Source organism: Zalophus californianus, chromosome 4, assembly GCF_009762305.2.
Source record: "Zalophus californianus isolate mZalCal1 chromosome 4, mZalCal1.pri.v2, whole genome shotgun sequence".
Classification (NCBI taxonomy): Eukaryota; Metazoa; Chordata; class Mammalia; order Carnivora; family Otariidae; genus Zalophus; species Zalophus californianus.
Window position 1 is genome coordinate 62,299,648 of NC_045598.1, and position 14,342 is coordinate 62,313,989.

A 14,342-nucleotide genomic window follows, 5' to 3' on the forward strand; every position below is an offset into this window, starting at 1 on the left:
ACCGGCTAAAAACCAGAGCTGTGTGTTCCCTTATCAAAACCGGATTGAAGCCTGCGAATAGGAGGCTCACACAACTCCCCGCCATCACCACCACCCCTACCCACTCCACCCGACAAACACGCTCAGGCGCCCATGTTTTTACACTTAGATCAACTTTGCCTTTTTTGCCTCCCTGGCCGGGTTTTAGTGCGCCTCTCGGAGATCCCTGGAGAAGAGGCGGGTGGAGGAGGGGGAAGTCTGCGGGGCTAGGGTTCCCGTCCTCCTTCTAGATTAGTGAGCTCCACTCTAGATCCTCCCGGTGAGCCTAGTAGGATGTGTAGGAAAACCCAGGGCGGGGGAATTGGGGGTTAGAGAACTGTTGGGTTTTGAGTTGTTCCCCCCCACACACACACACCTCCTATTTGGGTTTTTACGGAGTTGTGTGGGCCGAGGTCTGTAGAAACAGGTTAGAATCATGTTTCCCCTGGTCCTGCCGCTGTGCTTATTCTGAACGATAAAATGCATATAAAATTAGCAGCTGTAAACCACAAGTGTGCTTAAGGCGAAGATTGTGGGCTTGGAATGTCACAATGGGTAAATAGTGTAGTGGACTTTCGCGCTTTGCGCAGTAGCATTTAGTCTGGAGCGTCCCCAGACTGCGTCTTGACTAATTTCGGGCTCCCTAGGGCTCCTAATTCTATCACTCGTATTACCCGTCCTATCAGGCGAGAAACGCTTCCCCTCTCTCCTTCCGCAGAGGACTGGGCAAGTTTACTCGCGTTCTTGGGGGACAAGCGCACCCGCTGAAAAGAGACACGGACTCCACACGTACAGCCCTCTGGGGCGCAGAACGTGGTTTTCGGTTGTTGGGTCTCTAGAACCGCTGGAGACCGCTGGCCCCAACAAGGCGCGCGCTTCTCCAGCTAGCGCAACAGACGCAGGGCCGGCCCGGCGGCTTAGCCCAGGCGCTACGTCAGCGCCAGTGAGCTCCCGGCTGTCCCACGCGGAGCCCGGTAGCCTCGGCTCGGCCCGCAGTTGGGCAGAGACCAGGAGGTACCAGACGGAGGCCCTCGCCACCTTTGGGCGTCCTCCCCTGGCGTGAATAAACACGCCCCTCCTTTTCCCTCAGAAACTGAGAAGGAGCCTGGGACCGGTAAGTCCCAAGGTGAGCGCGTTTCCCGCTGCGCGATCTCTGAGGGGTGACGTGGGTCTGAGCTGCGCAAGTTGGTGGGAGAAAGTCTCTGGAATCTATCTCCTTCAGTCTCTTTCCAAATTAGTATTAACAGTGGTTAGACGGGGTGGGCAAAAATCAAAGGACACACTCCTAACCCTGAACCAAGTGTGATTTTCGCAGCTTCAGGGCGAGTTTTTACCTTCATGGGTAAAGAAGTTGCCACAAGAATCAGCCAGAAGCAGCGCTTTCTTATCGGCGCAGGGGTCTCCCCTGCTTCACCCTCCGACAGGGCTCCGGGCCGGCCCCCGGCGCGGGGTCGCTGAAGGGGGGAAAGCGTAGAGGTGCCATGGCTGGCATTGGCCCTGCGCCTGAGGCCCGGGAGTCTTGGGCGCTTCTGGTTTAACCGCGTTTTCGCCCAGGCCCCAGCTGTCCTCGCCCCGGTCCCCACAGGGTCTGACCCGAGCGGGTCCTCGAAGGCTGGTGGAAGGGCTGGGAACCAGGACGCGCGCGGATTCAGGAAGCGAGATTCCGAAGGTTGCTTGAGTAACGTGGCAACTCCAGGTTAAGTTCCCTCAAACATGTGGTTACTCACCGCGAGGAGCTGAGAGGCAAAGGGTTCAATAGTCAAGTTGGTGGGGACTTTCCCTACTTAAAGTAATAATTTGCTAATTCGAATCTATTGCTTTTAAATATCGAGTTCCAGAGACCTTTGTCAATGCAGGCTTAATTTCATCCTACTGATGAAGGATGTTTATAAACGGCTCCTGTGGAGGAAGCCGAGTGTGAAAATATCAGTTTTATGCCTTTTGATAAGAATTACCGAGGTGGAAGGCTTATTAGGCGATTACAAATTTCGCAGCTGCTCGCAGCCCAATTAGGCAGCTCTTCGCGGTGAGTGGAAACTGTAGGGGTCAGAGCGGGTTGGTGTTCCCGCTCTCCATCCCTGGACCTCCAATCAAGGCCTGGCCCCAGGGGACCCAGACCCCTTCCCTGACCCCCTCAGGCTTTAGGGAGACACACCCAGCGCCTCCCAACTTGCCAGGGCGTCCTTCCAAGTCTCTCTGGGTTTCTTCCTCGGGCCTTGCAAAGAGCCTTTGCAGTCCGGGGGTGTTGGTTAGTCCCCTGGGTGGGCTTGCGGTCTCTTGATTTTCATTTAAGGAGAGATGGCCATCTAGAAATTTCAAGTTAGTAGGTAGGAATCGACCCAACGCGGGTAATTCCTCTCCCACCTGCAGAAACACAAGATGATGTTTTTTGGTATGTCCTCCTTCGACCAAAATTGGTTTCAAATGGAGTTTGGGCTAAAAACCCTTATTAGAAAGACAAAAAGAGCCCTGATTTTTAGCACAGGAACCCAACTCTGCGAAGTAGCGGGCTAACTTTTCCTTTGCCCTAGCGGAGGAGGAGCGTGGGTAAGAGGTGTGACGCGAGCTCCAAGAAGCCGGGCCACGTTCAGGTGTTCACCCCTGACAAAGGGTCAGGAGGTCCGTGGGCCCAGCACCAACAGGACGCTCAGACCTGACATTCGTAGCAAATACCTGCACACCCCCTCCTCCCACCTCCGCACACGACCGCAGCCAAAGGCTTACAATGCCGAGGACACAGAAACAGACTCACCGCCGGGAGGCCTACAGAGCAAGGCTGTGTGCGCACAATCACACCCCGGGAAAAGGTCCGCGTCCGGCAGTGCGTCAGCAGTAAAGCGAACGACAGACCAGTCTTTTATGTCTTCTGAGGGCTGACGACCATTCTTCTTCCCCATGCCCAGAAGCCAGTAAAAATGATTATTTCCTTCACTGATGCAGAGATAGGGGCTCTTAGATCAAGATTAGTATTTTGAAAACCTGATTGAGAGCCGAGCCGACTGATTAGGCGAGGGTGGGTGGAAAGACCGCCTAAACGCCCGCGCCCCCGCCCTACTTCCCCAAACAGCTCCCGCGCTCTCCGGATCTCCAAATGACCCGAGCGATTAATTCTCCCGGAGAGTAGCCAAGCAGTACCCCCAGATTCATTTTGCAGACCCTAATGAATAGTAACTAAATCTCTGAACTGGACCTTTTTTTTTTTAATTCCTCTTTCAATCCTGCTCCCTATGAACACCCTGATAGAGCCAATGCTCTGACGACTTTCTTTCCATTCGGAAGAGCCATCTCGAGACCGATGCTATTTCATGGAAAATGCATTATGTGGATTTTCCCCCAATACTAATTTTTGCACTTGATGAAAAACACAAGACTTTCTGTTCTCCACGCACAGGTTAGCTTTTCTAGAAGTAGGTCCGCCCCAAGCCTTCAGTTCTGTGAGAGGGCACAGATCCCAGCGTCCTCTACCCGCCCCACTTCATAAACTTAAGCGAGATCTCCCAGATAGGACCGGAAGGGGGATGGCTAATATTAACCTGTGCGCAGCTGCGCGAAAAGGGAAACAATGGCATTAGGAAAATGCTATGGGCACCCTCGTGTTTATGGGAGAAAAATGTACTTGAGGGAAAACTAAATTTGCAGTCGTTGCTGGGTCCCAGACTGTTATACAGACTCACTTCATTACAGGAAGGCTACCTATCTCTGCCCATTGCCCCTCCTCTAGTCTGCTGTTGACCTGTCTGGGCGAGAGCCCTTCGATCTTACTCTTCTAGACAAACAAGGCAAGGAGATACGAATATATAAGATTATATATAGATATCTATATATCGGTTTAATTGGAACATTACATGATTTTACTAAAGGCCTTTAGGAAAGACTCCCAGGTATTCTTAAATTATATTTTGCTTTGTTTCGTTTCTTAAAAAAGGGAAAATTGGAAATAAAAATATTGTTAGTCTCTTACTAAATTCCCCTTTACACACTAAATAATGAAGTAAAATTTGCATCATAAAGAAGCTATTTAAACATACACTCCAATCCTCATCAAAATTACGGTATTCTGAGAACACCGCCCTCCCGTCCACAAACCCACAGCCAACATTTGAGGCAGGAACTGGCCCCTTCTAGGGCTTAAATTTTGTCTAGGATGAGATGAAAGAGCAATACTATTAGCAACATACTTTTGTCTTTCTTGTAGCCTTGATTTCCAAATCTAGTCGCAAATCATAAGCTTTTGTGCTGCTCAGATGTTCCTTCTTTATCTTAATGAGAAAACTTTTCGCAAAGGGAGCGGGAACAGCTAGATAAGTCAGCCCCCAGGCTGCCAGGGAGCGGTGGAGTTCCTCGGCTAGACAGGAGAGCTGCGAGTTTCAGGAGAATGACTAAAAAGTTTAAGTCACTCAGACCTCTGCTTCCCCTTCTGCTTGCTGCAGAAAGAGATGTAACTTGAATCTTTGTTTAGGTTTTGGTTGGGGAGCGAGAATTAAAAAGCCACGGCAAATGCAGAGAGCAGTTTTTTTTTTTTTAAGTCAAAAGTTAACAGGCCATTCCCAGTGTTGTTTTTTTCCCCCCTCTTTATTACTAAATCTGGAGTAAGTTGGCTTGCTCTGATAAAGATCTTAACATGTACAGAAGGCGGGTTTTCCTTAAGGAGGTGAGGCTATTCCTCCAGGAGAAGACTCCCCCTGCACACACACCCCCTTCCCTCCCTTTATGTAAGGTTCCACCCTCTGGAAAACAAAACTTTTTTTTCCTTTTCCTGGAGGGACAGACCTCAGTGAAGTTGGGATAAGAATCTTAAGAACAGTCCGCCAGAGTGGTAACGGCCACAGCGGCCTCTTTGGACGAAGACTTGCTTGTAGCGTTCTTACTCTTCTCCGTGTCAGCTTTTATTAGAGCTTTGGCGCGGGGGAGGGGGGAAGATCGGCAGACCCGGACGGCCGCTGACCCTCTGGAGTTGGTATGCGATAAGCAGCCCTAGCAGTGCCATGTATTGGAAAAGCGATCAGATGTTTGTGTGTAAACTAGAAGAAAAGGACGTGCCGGAGCTGGCAGTTCCCCCTGAGAAGGTGAGCGAGCTGACGCCTGGCCAGACCAGCTGAATTGCACTTTCCTTGAAACGCGAGCTGTTTGGGCTCCTAAACAAGGTTCAGAAATTACCTGTAACGGCCTCATCTTCAGACCTGGCAATTTTTTTTTTTTTTTTTATTACGTAGTAGCGTTAGTCAGTAATCATTGCCTCCCCTCCCCACAAGCTCACTTAACCTGAGGCATGGAGACTGTAATTTGGGAGACGAAGCCTCGAGCCTAAGGCGTTCTCGGGTACATGTGAGTCGTGCTTTTGTTCTATTTGCCGTGTAGTGACCGTGGCGTGGGGAAGAGCGAGTCGGGAGGTCGGGGCGGCTGTCGGGGTGGGACCAGAGGCTCGGCTCCTTGCGTCCAGCAGCTCGCGGGCGCTCGCCCGCCCAGAGGCGCGCCTTTGGCCGCTGGACGACCCGCGGCGCCGCGGGCCCACGGCGAGACAGAGGGAGTCGTGGCTCCTGGAGGGCCTCGGGGGATCCCAGGGCGGGCCAGGAGGGCCATTTCACTTGAAATACCAAAAATAAGAAAAGGGCAAAACCCAGGGCAAACGAGTCACACCTTTCGTCCAGGAGATGGGGAAAACTGACAAGCGCTCACTTCACTCTGGAGGCAGGACCCGTTGGTGTCTCGCGTTTTAAGTTTGAAAATCATCTGCAGCCTGTTTGAGCGCCTCAGAGGGACCCGCTTTGGGTACCAATGACTTTGTCGGACGTTGGCGGGGAATACCCAGCGAAAGCCGTACTTTTCTGCTTAAACTCTCTTTGTGTCTGAGAGGATGCGGCCTCCGAGCGGCGGCGCTGGGGCCAGGCCGGGAGCGCACCGGAGGGTCCCCGCTGAGGGCCGGGCGGGGGGGGGGGGGGTCTCACGGGTTCCGACGGTGTCTCGCCTGGCGCAGCCGGAAGGAGGGAGGTGAAGAGTCAGAAACGCAGGTGTGGGCCGCTCGAGTTCCGCACCCCTCCCCTCAAACTGGAGTTTTTGTAGACGAAGGCAGAAAAAGCCTAGAGAGGCTGCGTTTTCGTTTAAGAACAAAACTCCAGCAAAGGCTTGGAAACACTTGAGTAATGCGCGCTGTTGCTTTAAAACATTTTGACCGAGGTTGGGTGAGTTTTAATGGCACAAATTAAATTCAGCTGGATATTTTCCATTATTCGTCCCGCTTTTTGCGCTGGTTAAAAATAATCCTTTAGTAGCTCAAATGTTGACTTACTGAGCTATAAGTGGCAATTTACACCTTAAAGAAACGAGTGTAAATCATTCGCAGCTCTAATTGCTGTAAGTTTACGAAAGAGCTGCTGGCTTGGTTTAATCTGAAGCATTTTCATTCAAATTGTCATCGGAACAAACACCAGGCTTCTTAAATCCCGCTGTAATTAGCTTTCAAGTGTCCTATTAAACCTCTTCACCTTTTGGGCTATCCAATTCAAAAAGCTCCCTTTTAAAAATATATATGTGTCTTGCTCTTTTAATTGAGGTTATTAAAGAAATCAAGTTTCTTCCCCCACCCCCTCCTCAATCCTCTTTTCTTTTCTCCCACTCCCCCCCCCCCCCGCCCCTTGCACCCGCTTTAGGCTGGTGATCCCCGCTCTGTCGTGATTGACGTCTAGAAGGAAAATGCTTTGTGCTGGGATGATTGTTATTAACTTGTTACCCCCGGCAGGGGGGCGGGAACCGACTTGCTCCGGTGAGCGCTAGGGACCCGCGGCCCCGAGAGCGCCGCAGCACGCCGGGCGAGCCCTCAGCGCTGCGGTGGCCGCCTTGCCGCGCGCTCGGGCTGCGCCGCCGCGGCCGGAGGCTGACAAGGGAGGCTGCGCTCCCGCCCGTTTGCCCGCGGCGCCGGGGCCCTGGAGCCCTGACGGCTGCACGCGCGACCCGGCGCGCTGGGGGCCTTCATTAGCCCGCTCCGCGTGCCAGAAGCCGAGGCACGGGGCTGAGCGTGCCGGCTCTGAAGTTCTGCCCTCCGTTTTTCCCCATTTTCCCCTCCTCCCACCCCGCAGTGCCAGGGGCTCATGTCGGAGGAGTGCGGGCGGATTGCAGCCCTGGCGGCCGCGAGGACTCGAAAAGGCGCCGGGGAAGAGGGACTGGTGAGTGGGGAGGGACACGGCTGTTGGCAAGACTGGACGTGTGGAGGCGGCCCAGGACGAAGGGCCGCTGTCCCCGCGCTCCTTCCTGGGCCCAGCTGGTCCCTCGGGGAGCGGGTGGAAAGAGGGCCTGGGGCAGGGCGTGGTGCAAAGCTGAGCTGGCGGGACGGGCTGGGCCGAACTGTAAGGCTCCCTGGGTCCTTGAGGTCAGGGGTCGACAGCCCCAGCGGGTGCTTGGCGGGAGCTTGGACCCCGGGGAGAGAGCGGGGAGCAAGACCTCACGAACTGGGGGTGGCCCGAGGAAAAGGAGGGGAAGGGGTGGGGGAGGCCGGGCGGTTCTGTGGGATGAGGAGAGGAGGAGGTGTCTAGAACCGCCTGCGACTGCGCCTCTCGGCTTCCTTCAGGTGAGCCCCGAGGGAGCGGGGGACGAGGATTCGTGCTCCTCCTCGGCCCCGCTGTCCCCGTCGTCCTCGCCCCGGTCCATGGCCTCGGGCTCTGTCTGCCCCCCCGGCAAGTGTGTGTGTAACAGCTGCGGCCTGGAGATCGTGGACAAGTACCTTCTCAAGGTAGGGTGGAACCGCGAGGCCCAAGGGGAGCGGGGTTACCGGGGAACTTTGGGAAAAGAGAAAAGTTTCCCCCCCCCCCTTTTCCTTTCAAGTTTTCAGGCAGGTTGTAGGCTTTCTCAGCAAAACAGCCCAGTCCAGGGTAAGTCGAAAGAGTGGGAGAAGAAATCATAGAATCTCCCACGTTGTTGCAAAACAGCTTGTGTATATGACCCGTCGTGGTCTAGAAGAGCCGATACCCCGGGGTGGTTATACAAGAGTCAACCACCGACTTGTAGAGAAGCAAAAGTGGGTTAATCCTTTTACTCATTTTGGAACAGGGTCCTGCGTGATTATTTTTACCGAGCCTGGGTAATGGTCCCTTCGCCCCCAATAACACCCCTACACCTGCCTGCTTCTAAGAGTTCCTGGTCAGTATATGTTGGCTGATTCCCCTTTGCGGTGTCTCCTTTGGTAAGGACCACTGTAAAGTGCCTTAAAGGATCTTTTCCGGACAGAATTTTTACATAGTTTTATGTTTAGTAACAGTCGCCTGAGGCTTTTCCAAAGTAAAAGTTTGTAGGACCATGTACATAAAAAACCAGTTTCAGTACCTCCTTCCTCTTACTAATATTTGAAGGCCACCCAATGCTTATTTAATGTCCCCTCCAGTGCTTGTGAAAAAAATGGAAATCCATATAAAGTTAGACCCCCCATCCCACCCCCCCCCCAAAAAAAGAAGGAAGGCAGGAGAGAAAGAAGGCAGGAAGGGAAGCAAAAAGAAAGAAGAAAGATAGATGGATGCCTGGGGTGAAGTGCTAGTTTGAGAATTGACTGTCTTAATTTGTTTCACTTCTTTCAAAATACTGTGTGGGAATTTTGGAGTAAATTCTGGCAGGCCACAGTTAACCATGTCACTGAGTGCAGGGTCATGGTCCCATGTGTCTTAATCCTAATACCTTGAGTTTTCAACTTCAACAGCTCTTTAAAACCACTATTTAAAATAATGATCTCTCCTACACTGAATTAGTAGCAAACCAGTACACTTTCTATTCCCTCCTCATCAATCTCCCCACCCCCTCCTCCTCCCCCCATTTTTTCAGAAGGATTAATTATGGAGAGCATGAATTCAAAAAGCAAGTTATTGGGCTTCTTTAAATTTAAATTTCTACCTCAATGTATAAAGCTGTTTAATCTGTAAAGTGGGAATAATACCTTATAGATACAACCCAGATTAAGCACCAAAAGAAGTTTTGGTGAAAAATTGAAAAGTAACTAAATTAATTTTAATTGGGGATTGAGTCTTAAAGCTGGCCAATTAACATGGCTCTCTCTTTAAATCTACGTTTTTAAGATACCCTGTTTCTAGACCTGAGCTTTTTTGGATATCTCAAAATCATCTTTTGGATCAAAACTAGTTTGTTATTTTCAATGAGGTCTCTCAATAATATAATCTTTAAGAATGTTTCTAAATGGGTCTATAAAGCCTTTAGCACTTCATACCAGAGAGGATTTAGAAAAAAGTCATTATAAAATGACAACACACGTCTGAAGTAGATATTGTTTCTAGTATTCACTTTTATATGTTAAGAATATATTTGTATATTTACTTATATAAAATGCCTAAGTTATCTAAATAACTTATATAAAGCTATTTGTTGTAGGACTATTGTCCTCCCAGTGAAGTCTTCTATGTACAGTCTTATTCTGTCCCTTTTTTGTACATATTAGTATGTTAGTATATTAGCTCGGACTAAAGTTTGACATTATACGATTATATAAAAATTGAGTTGTTTTTTTTTCATTTGAGTGATTCTAAAAGAGAAGTTTAAATTCAATTTGAGTCACTGGTGAAAAATAATTGATAGACCTAGTAGAGTATTTGAGGGTACAACTGTTTAATATAGAAAATATAGAAACCATTTAATATAGAAAAACATCATCTCATGAGGCAAGTAAAATTGAGTTAAAGTAGGAGAGGAATTAGATGTGTCTTTTGCCTCATCTAATATTTCAGTGCCCTGTTTGGATGGTTTATCTGGCTTGGTCCCATATACATATACAAATTGGATCAATAACAGCCATCAGGAAAGGTCTGTATTCTCTAGAATTTTCTCTCTTTACCTTACTTTCCTGCCTGGAAAAGAAATGGAAGATGAACATTCTTTTCCTTGTAAAGTAAACTTTAAGAAAAGGTGACAAACCAGGCATTAGGTTTGGTTTTAGGGAGGTAGAAGATAGCCATGATTCTGCTCTGAAGCCTGAATCTATACTTGCTTGGAGAGAGGAAAAAGAAGAGCCTGGATAAGATCAAAATGTAGAAGTCCCTATGCATTGGAATGCTAAAGGAAGCCTGTATTTCTAAACTTTAATTGTCCCATGTTAGGAAAAAATAGAAGGAAAATACATATTTATTTCTAGGATAGTATTAACCATTGTTAATATTTTTTCTGATTTCCTTTGTTTCTTCCAAGTTTTCCTATGTAGTAAGCAAAACTTAAAATTTAAAAAATTTCACCAAAATGATACTCTTCATTAATGTTTAGGAAAGAGGCCTATACCTGCAGTTAGAAGCAAGTGAAACTTTTCCTTCAGCTTCAAAGTACCTTTCATATTTTGTATCACAAACATTTTGAAAAAACATTTTTGAACAGTAGTGCTAATCTGATAGAATCATTGGACAGATAGGGCTTTTGCTACACTTTCATAATAAAGGCTATTTCACAATTTCCCCTTTTCACGGTTTCCCAATTACTATTTTAGACATTAGATCCATTTGTAGGGTGTTTTTGCATCGTTGCTGTTCTTTTATATGAAATGAAATTATGCTTAACTGGTTAAACATAAACTCAATTCTTGTGTCCATTTAACAAGAGCAAACGTTGGGAGCCTGTGTTATAAGCAAGTTCAATCCAATACACATCTTCATTTTTGAAGGCTGAAGTTGTGGTGTTTATAGTATTATGGCAACAGTTTAAGGTGAGGGTTATTATGATTTGTTCCCTGAATTGACAATATTTCATGTTCATATATTTAGAAAATATAAAGTGGTGTGATTTATTAGACACATTTTATGCCTTATTACTTGGAATATAAATGGCAAACAGTGCTTGGGTGCCTTTTTAGAACCACTTATAATCAGATTAATTTTTTTCTCCAGTAGCCAAATCATTAGTTAGGGTTCCAATAATATACTCCTTGATTCTATAATTTAATGTTAGAAGGTAGCCATATCAACATTTAAATCTACCTTAGCAATTTCTGTTTGGTAAGGGAAATGGATTGCCTGGCTTCTTTATAAGGGTAAGTATTTTACAAAGCTTCTTTTTCACTTTCTTTCTCTCTCACTTCAACTAGTGTAACATTTATAATTGTTTGGCCAAAAAATAGATTGAGAAGGTATGTGGCTTGACTTCTTTAGCTACCAGGTTTCCTGGTGGGAAGAATTTGGTGAAAGAAAAAATAAAACAAGCCTGTATATAGGACTCTAAAGTGACCGAAATTTTCCATATTCATAGAAGTTCGATTTTAAAAAGAAAAAAAAGCACACACCCTGAATTCTTCAAAGGAATAAACAATTTAACACACAGTGTAAAATATGCTATTGTGATTTTCCTGGTTCGGGTCTGAAAGGGAATATATCTAGACACATATTTGTGTAAATTACACCTTTTAGATAGAAACGTTCAGCGCATATGTTAAAATATTAAGGAGCCAGTTTTTAAAATTGCTTAGCACACAAAACCAATGAACGATACTGTGAGTGCGGTATTACAATTGCTTCTTTTCCTTTACAGGTGAATGACCTGTGCTGGCATGTTCGGTGTCTCTCCTGCAGTGTCTGTAGGACCTCCTTAGGAAGGCATACCAGCTGTTATATTAAAGACAAAGACATTTTCTGCAAACTTGATTATTTCAGGTACACTGTGGAACATTTTTTAGTAGACACTCCAAGATAATATGCTAAGAGAATTTTGTAAACAAGCTTCCTTGTCCAGTTTTATGTATGGAAACCCAGTTTTTCTTATATAATGGATTTCAAAATGAGAATGCTTCACATTTTTGAGGTATAACTTATATCAAAACAAATACAATAAGCATGTTTATGTGTTTTAGGAATTCAGTATACAAAAACTAATTTAAAATAATTATTTCCTCTTTGGGAATGAAAGGTTTAGATATTAAAAACAGGGAAACTTCTCGCTGTGCATAGGTGTAAAATATAAGATGACTTATTGTGACAAAGTCCATTATTTGCAGGGGATGCTAAGATGAAATGAAATAATTGTGGGAAAAATCAAGGTTTTGTTAAGTGTTTACCAGTTTACTATAGAATGATCCGTAGTTATACCTACAAAATGTCAGCAGTTTGGAGAATGTGTTAAACGATATAATTTAGAGGATTCCAGTATCAGAAATACACCAAGTCTGATTATTCTATCTAAAAATACTGTTTCTTTTTTGTCTGTTCTTTGATCTTTGTTTTGTGAGATTGTATTTGCCCAAGATATTAAATGTAACATCTTTTCTGCGATCTCTCTATAAATTGTTTAAATGCACAGTTTCTTCTAGGATATAATTCTTAATGGATAGCTGTCTAGAAATTGAAATTATTCCTAAGCATGACTTTTAAAATTACCATATTTTTTTCTTTATTTGAATTTCCAAATGAAGAAAAATGTTCACCGTGAAATTGGGAAATTAATACTATATAATGAAGTTTGTTATACAAATTATGTTGTTTATACTCAGTTTCAAAAACTGGTTTCAGAGAGTTTAGTGATTGATTTTAATAAAATTGCTAATTAAAAGCACTTCATAAAACCCAGATCCTTTATTTTATAAAGTCACAGAATTTTATAATTACCAAAAACATATATTTCTCATCAGGTTTACTCTCCATTTCTTCAAAAATGATAGCAATTTGCCTCCTTTTTGATTTAAGATATGCAAATATTGATGTTTTTATGATAATTTAAAACTTTTTGAAAGGTGTAGTTTCAGGAAGTTATTGAAAGTCTAGTTCTTCAGGATTTTTTTATACTTCATATTATATTCCGAAATTTAGTTTTAGGATTCACTTTTTCAGATTAACTTAAAACTGGCAATACCTCTAAAGATATGCTAATGAATAGAAACAGATGCATATCTAGTTTGATGTGGATATGCAAGGCCATGACTGTGATTATGATAGGAGACATAGCAAAGAATGTCCAGTTACTCAGACCAGGAGAAAAAAAATATTTACATCTGACATTTTGTTACAGTTAACCTGCATTTAATGTCCAGGTTGGTCTCTGAAAGTTTTAGATAATGTATCTCCCCCTCCTGTGACTAGCAATGAAATAGCTTATTCACCAATGGAAACATATCTGAGTTTTCATTCCTCACTCTCAGGGTGAACAGTTTCTGTTCTTTGATAATATCAATTGTAATGTTTAAATATTTTAACTTAAAAAATGATATTTAAAACATTTTTTAATTATCTCAATTTGGTTTTAAGAAGTCATTATATTTTTACTGTAATCTTTTGCACTTTCAGGTTTCAATCTGGAGTATATGTGTGTTTGTATCTTGAATCTCTAGGTAATTTATAAATGTGTTGATATTTGTTACAAAAGGGATATTGAAATTCATATTGCATTTATTTAAAAAAAAAATCCAGTCTTCCTTTAAAGTAACAATGAGAAGTTTTTGTTTTATAAACAGATTTGAACTGTGGCCCTATCTTAAGTCTTGATTGCTTACCATATTGACTTTTAGAAAAATAATTGATGCCTGTTTCATTTTCAAAAGATGTAAATACTTAGGTTAATGCAATGAGTAATATAATGTATTAGTTTACTCAGGCTGATGAATATTTCACCAAATATTAAAATCTTCACCTCCTGCTCTTGTATTTATGTAGAAGGTATGGAACTCGCTGCTCTCGTTGTGGGAGGCATATCCATTCTACTGACTGGGTCCGGAGGGCCAAGGGGAATGTCTATCACTTGGCATGCTTTGCCTGCTTTTCTTGCAAAAGGCAACTTTCCACGGGAGAGGAGTTTGCTTTGGTGGAAGAGAAAGTCCTCTGCAGAGTGCATTATGACTGTATGCTGGATAATTTAAAAAGAGAAGTGGAAAATGGTAAATATATACTTAAAATACTTTGGAGTCTTTTGGGACAATGAATACAGGGAATAAAAACGATTTTTCCTTAGGTCATTTTAATGCATTATTTTGTGCAGTGTAATTGTGGTAAAACTCATTAAGCATTCTACTGTTAGTGATGATCTCCATGTGTTTATATGCAGGAAAAGCCATGGCATGTGTATTAGCCTTGTACCATATTCTCAGGCAGCAGCCTTGAATTTAAGGCTGTGTTTTGCTTTTTGTAACCAGTTGTTTTCCTGTATTTGCCTTCTTAGGATGAACCTTAGATGTATGCTCTTCTAATTTTTGGCACTTTTGAGTAAATATACAAGCCTATATATTGTTTCCACAGAATATTTCTAGTGCGTTTTAAAACTTAACTGACAGATTTGGGCAATCTACAATTTCACACGAAGCCAAGAGATACAAGAAACATATTATTACTTGATCAGCGGACCCATTTGAGTTACCAACATGTATGCTGTTGTTT

The 14,342-nt window shown here is 44.6% G+C and overlaps 1 protein-coding gene across 5 annotated transcripts in view; it reads left to right on the top strand.

Annotated features, from left to right (window-relative positions):
* The first annotated feature begins 1,015 nt into the window (after positions 1-1,015).
* LHX8 (LIM homeobox 8) overlaps positions 1,016-14,342 on the top strand; it is a 56,830-nt gene continuing 43,503 nt past the window's right edge. For 3 of the 5 annotated variants that reach the window (XM_027619160.1, XM_027619170.1, XM_027619131.1), the window contains exons 1-5: positions 1,016-1,132; positions 7,092-7,178; positions 7,580-7,741; positions 11,515-11,636; positions 13,626-13,846. In XM_027619160.1, the coding sequence (XP_027474961.1) occupies positions 7,104-7,178; positions 7,580-7,741; positions 11,515-11,636; positions 13,626-13,846 (580 nt within the window). In that variant the 5' untranslated portion in view covers positions 1,016-1,132; positions 7,092-7,103. Of the gene's footprint in view, positions 1,145-5,295; positions 5,344-7,091; positions 7,179-7,579; positions 7,742-11,514; positions 11,637-13,625; positions 13,847-14,342 lie in introns of those variants that run through there. The other 2 variants (XM_027619140.1, XM_027619150.1) reach the window with 2 other exon arrangements.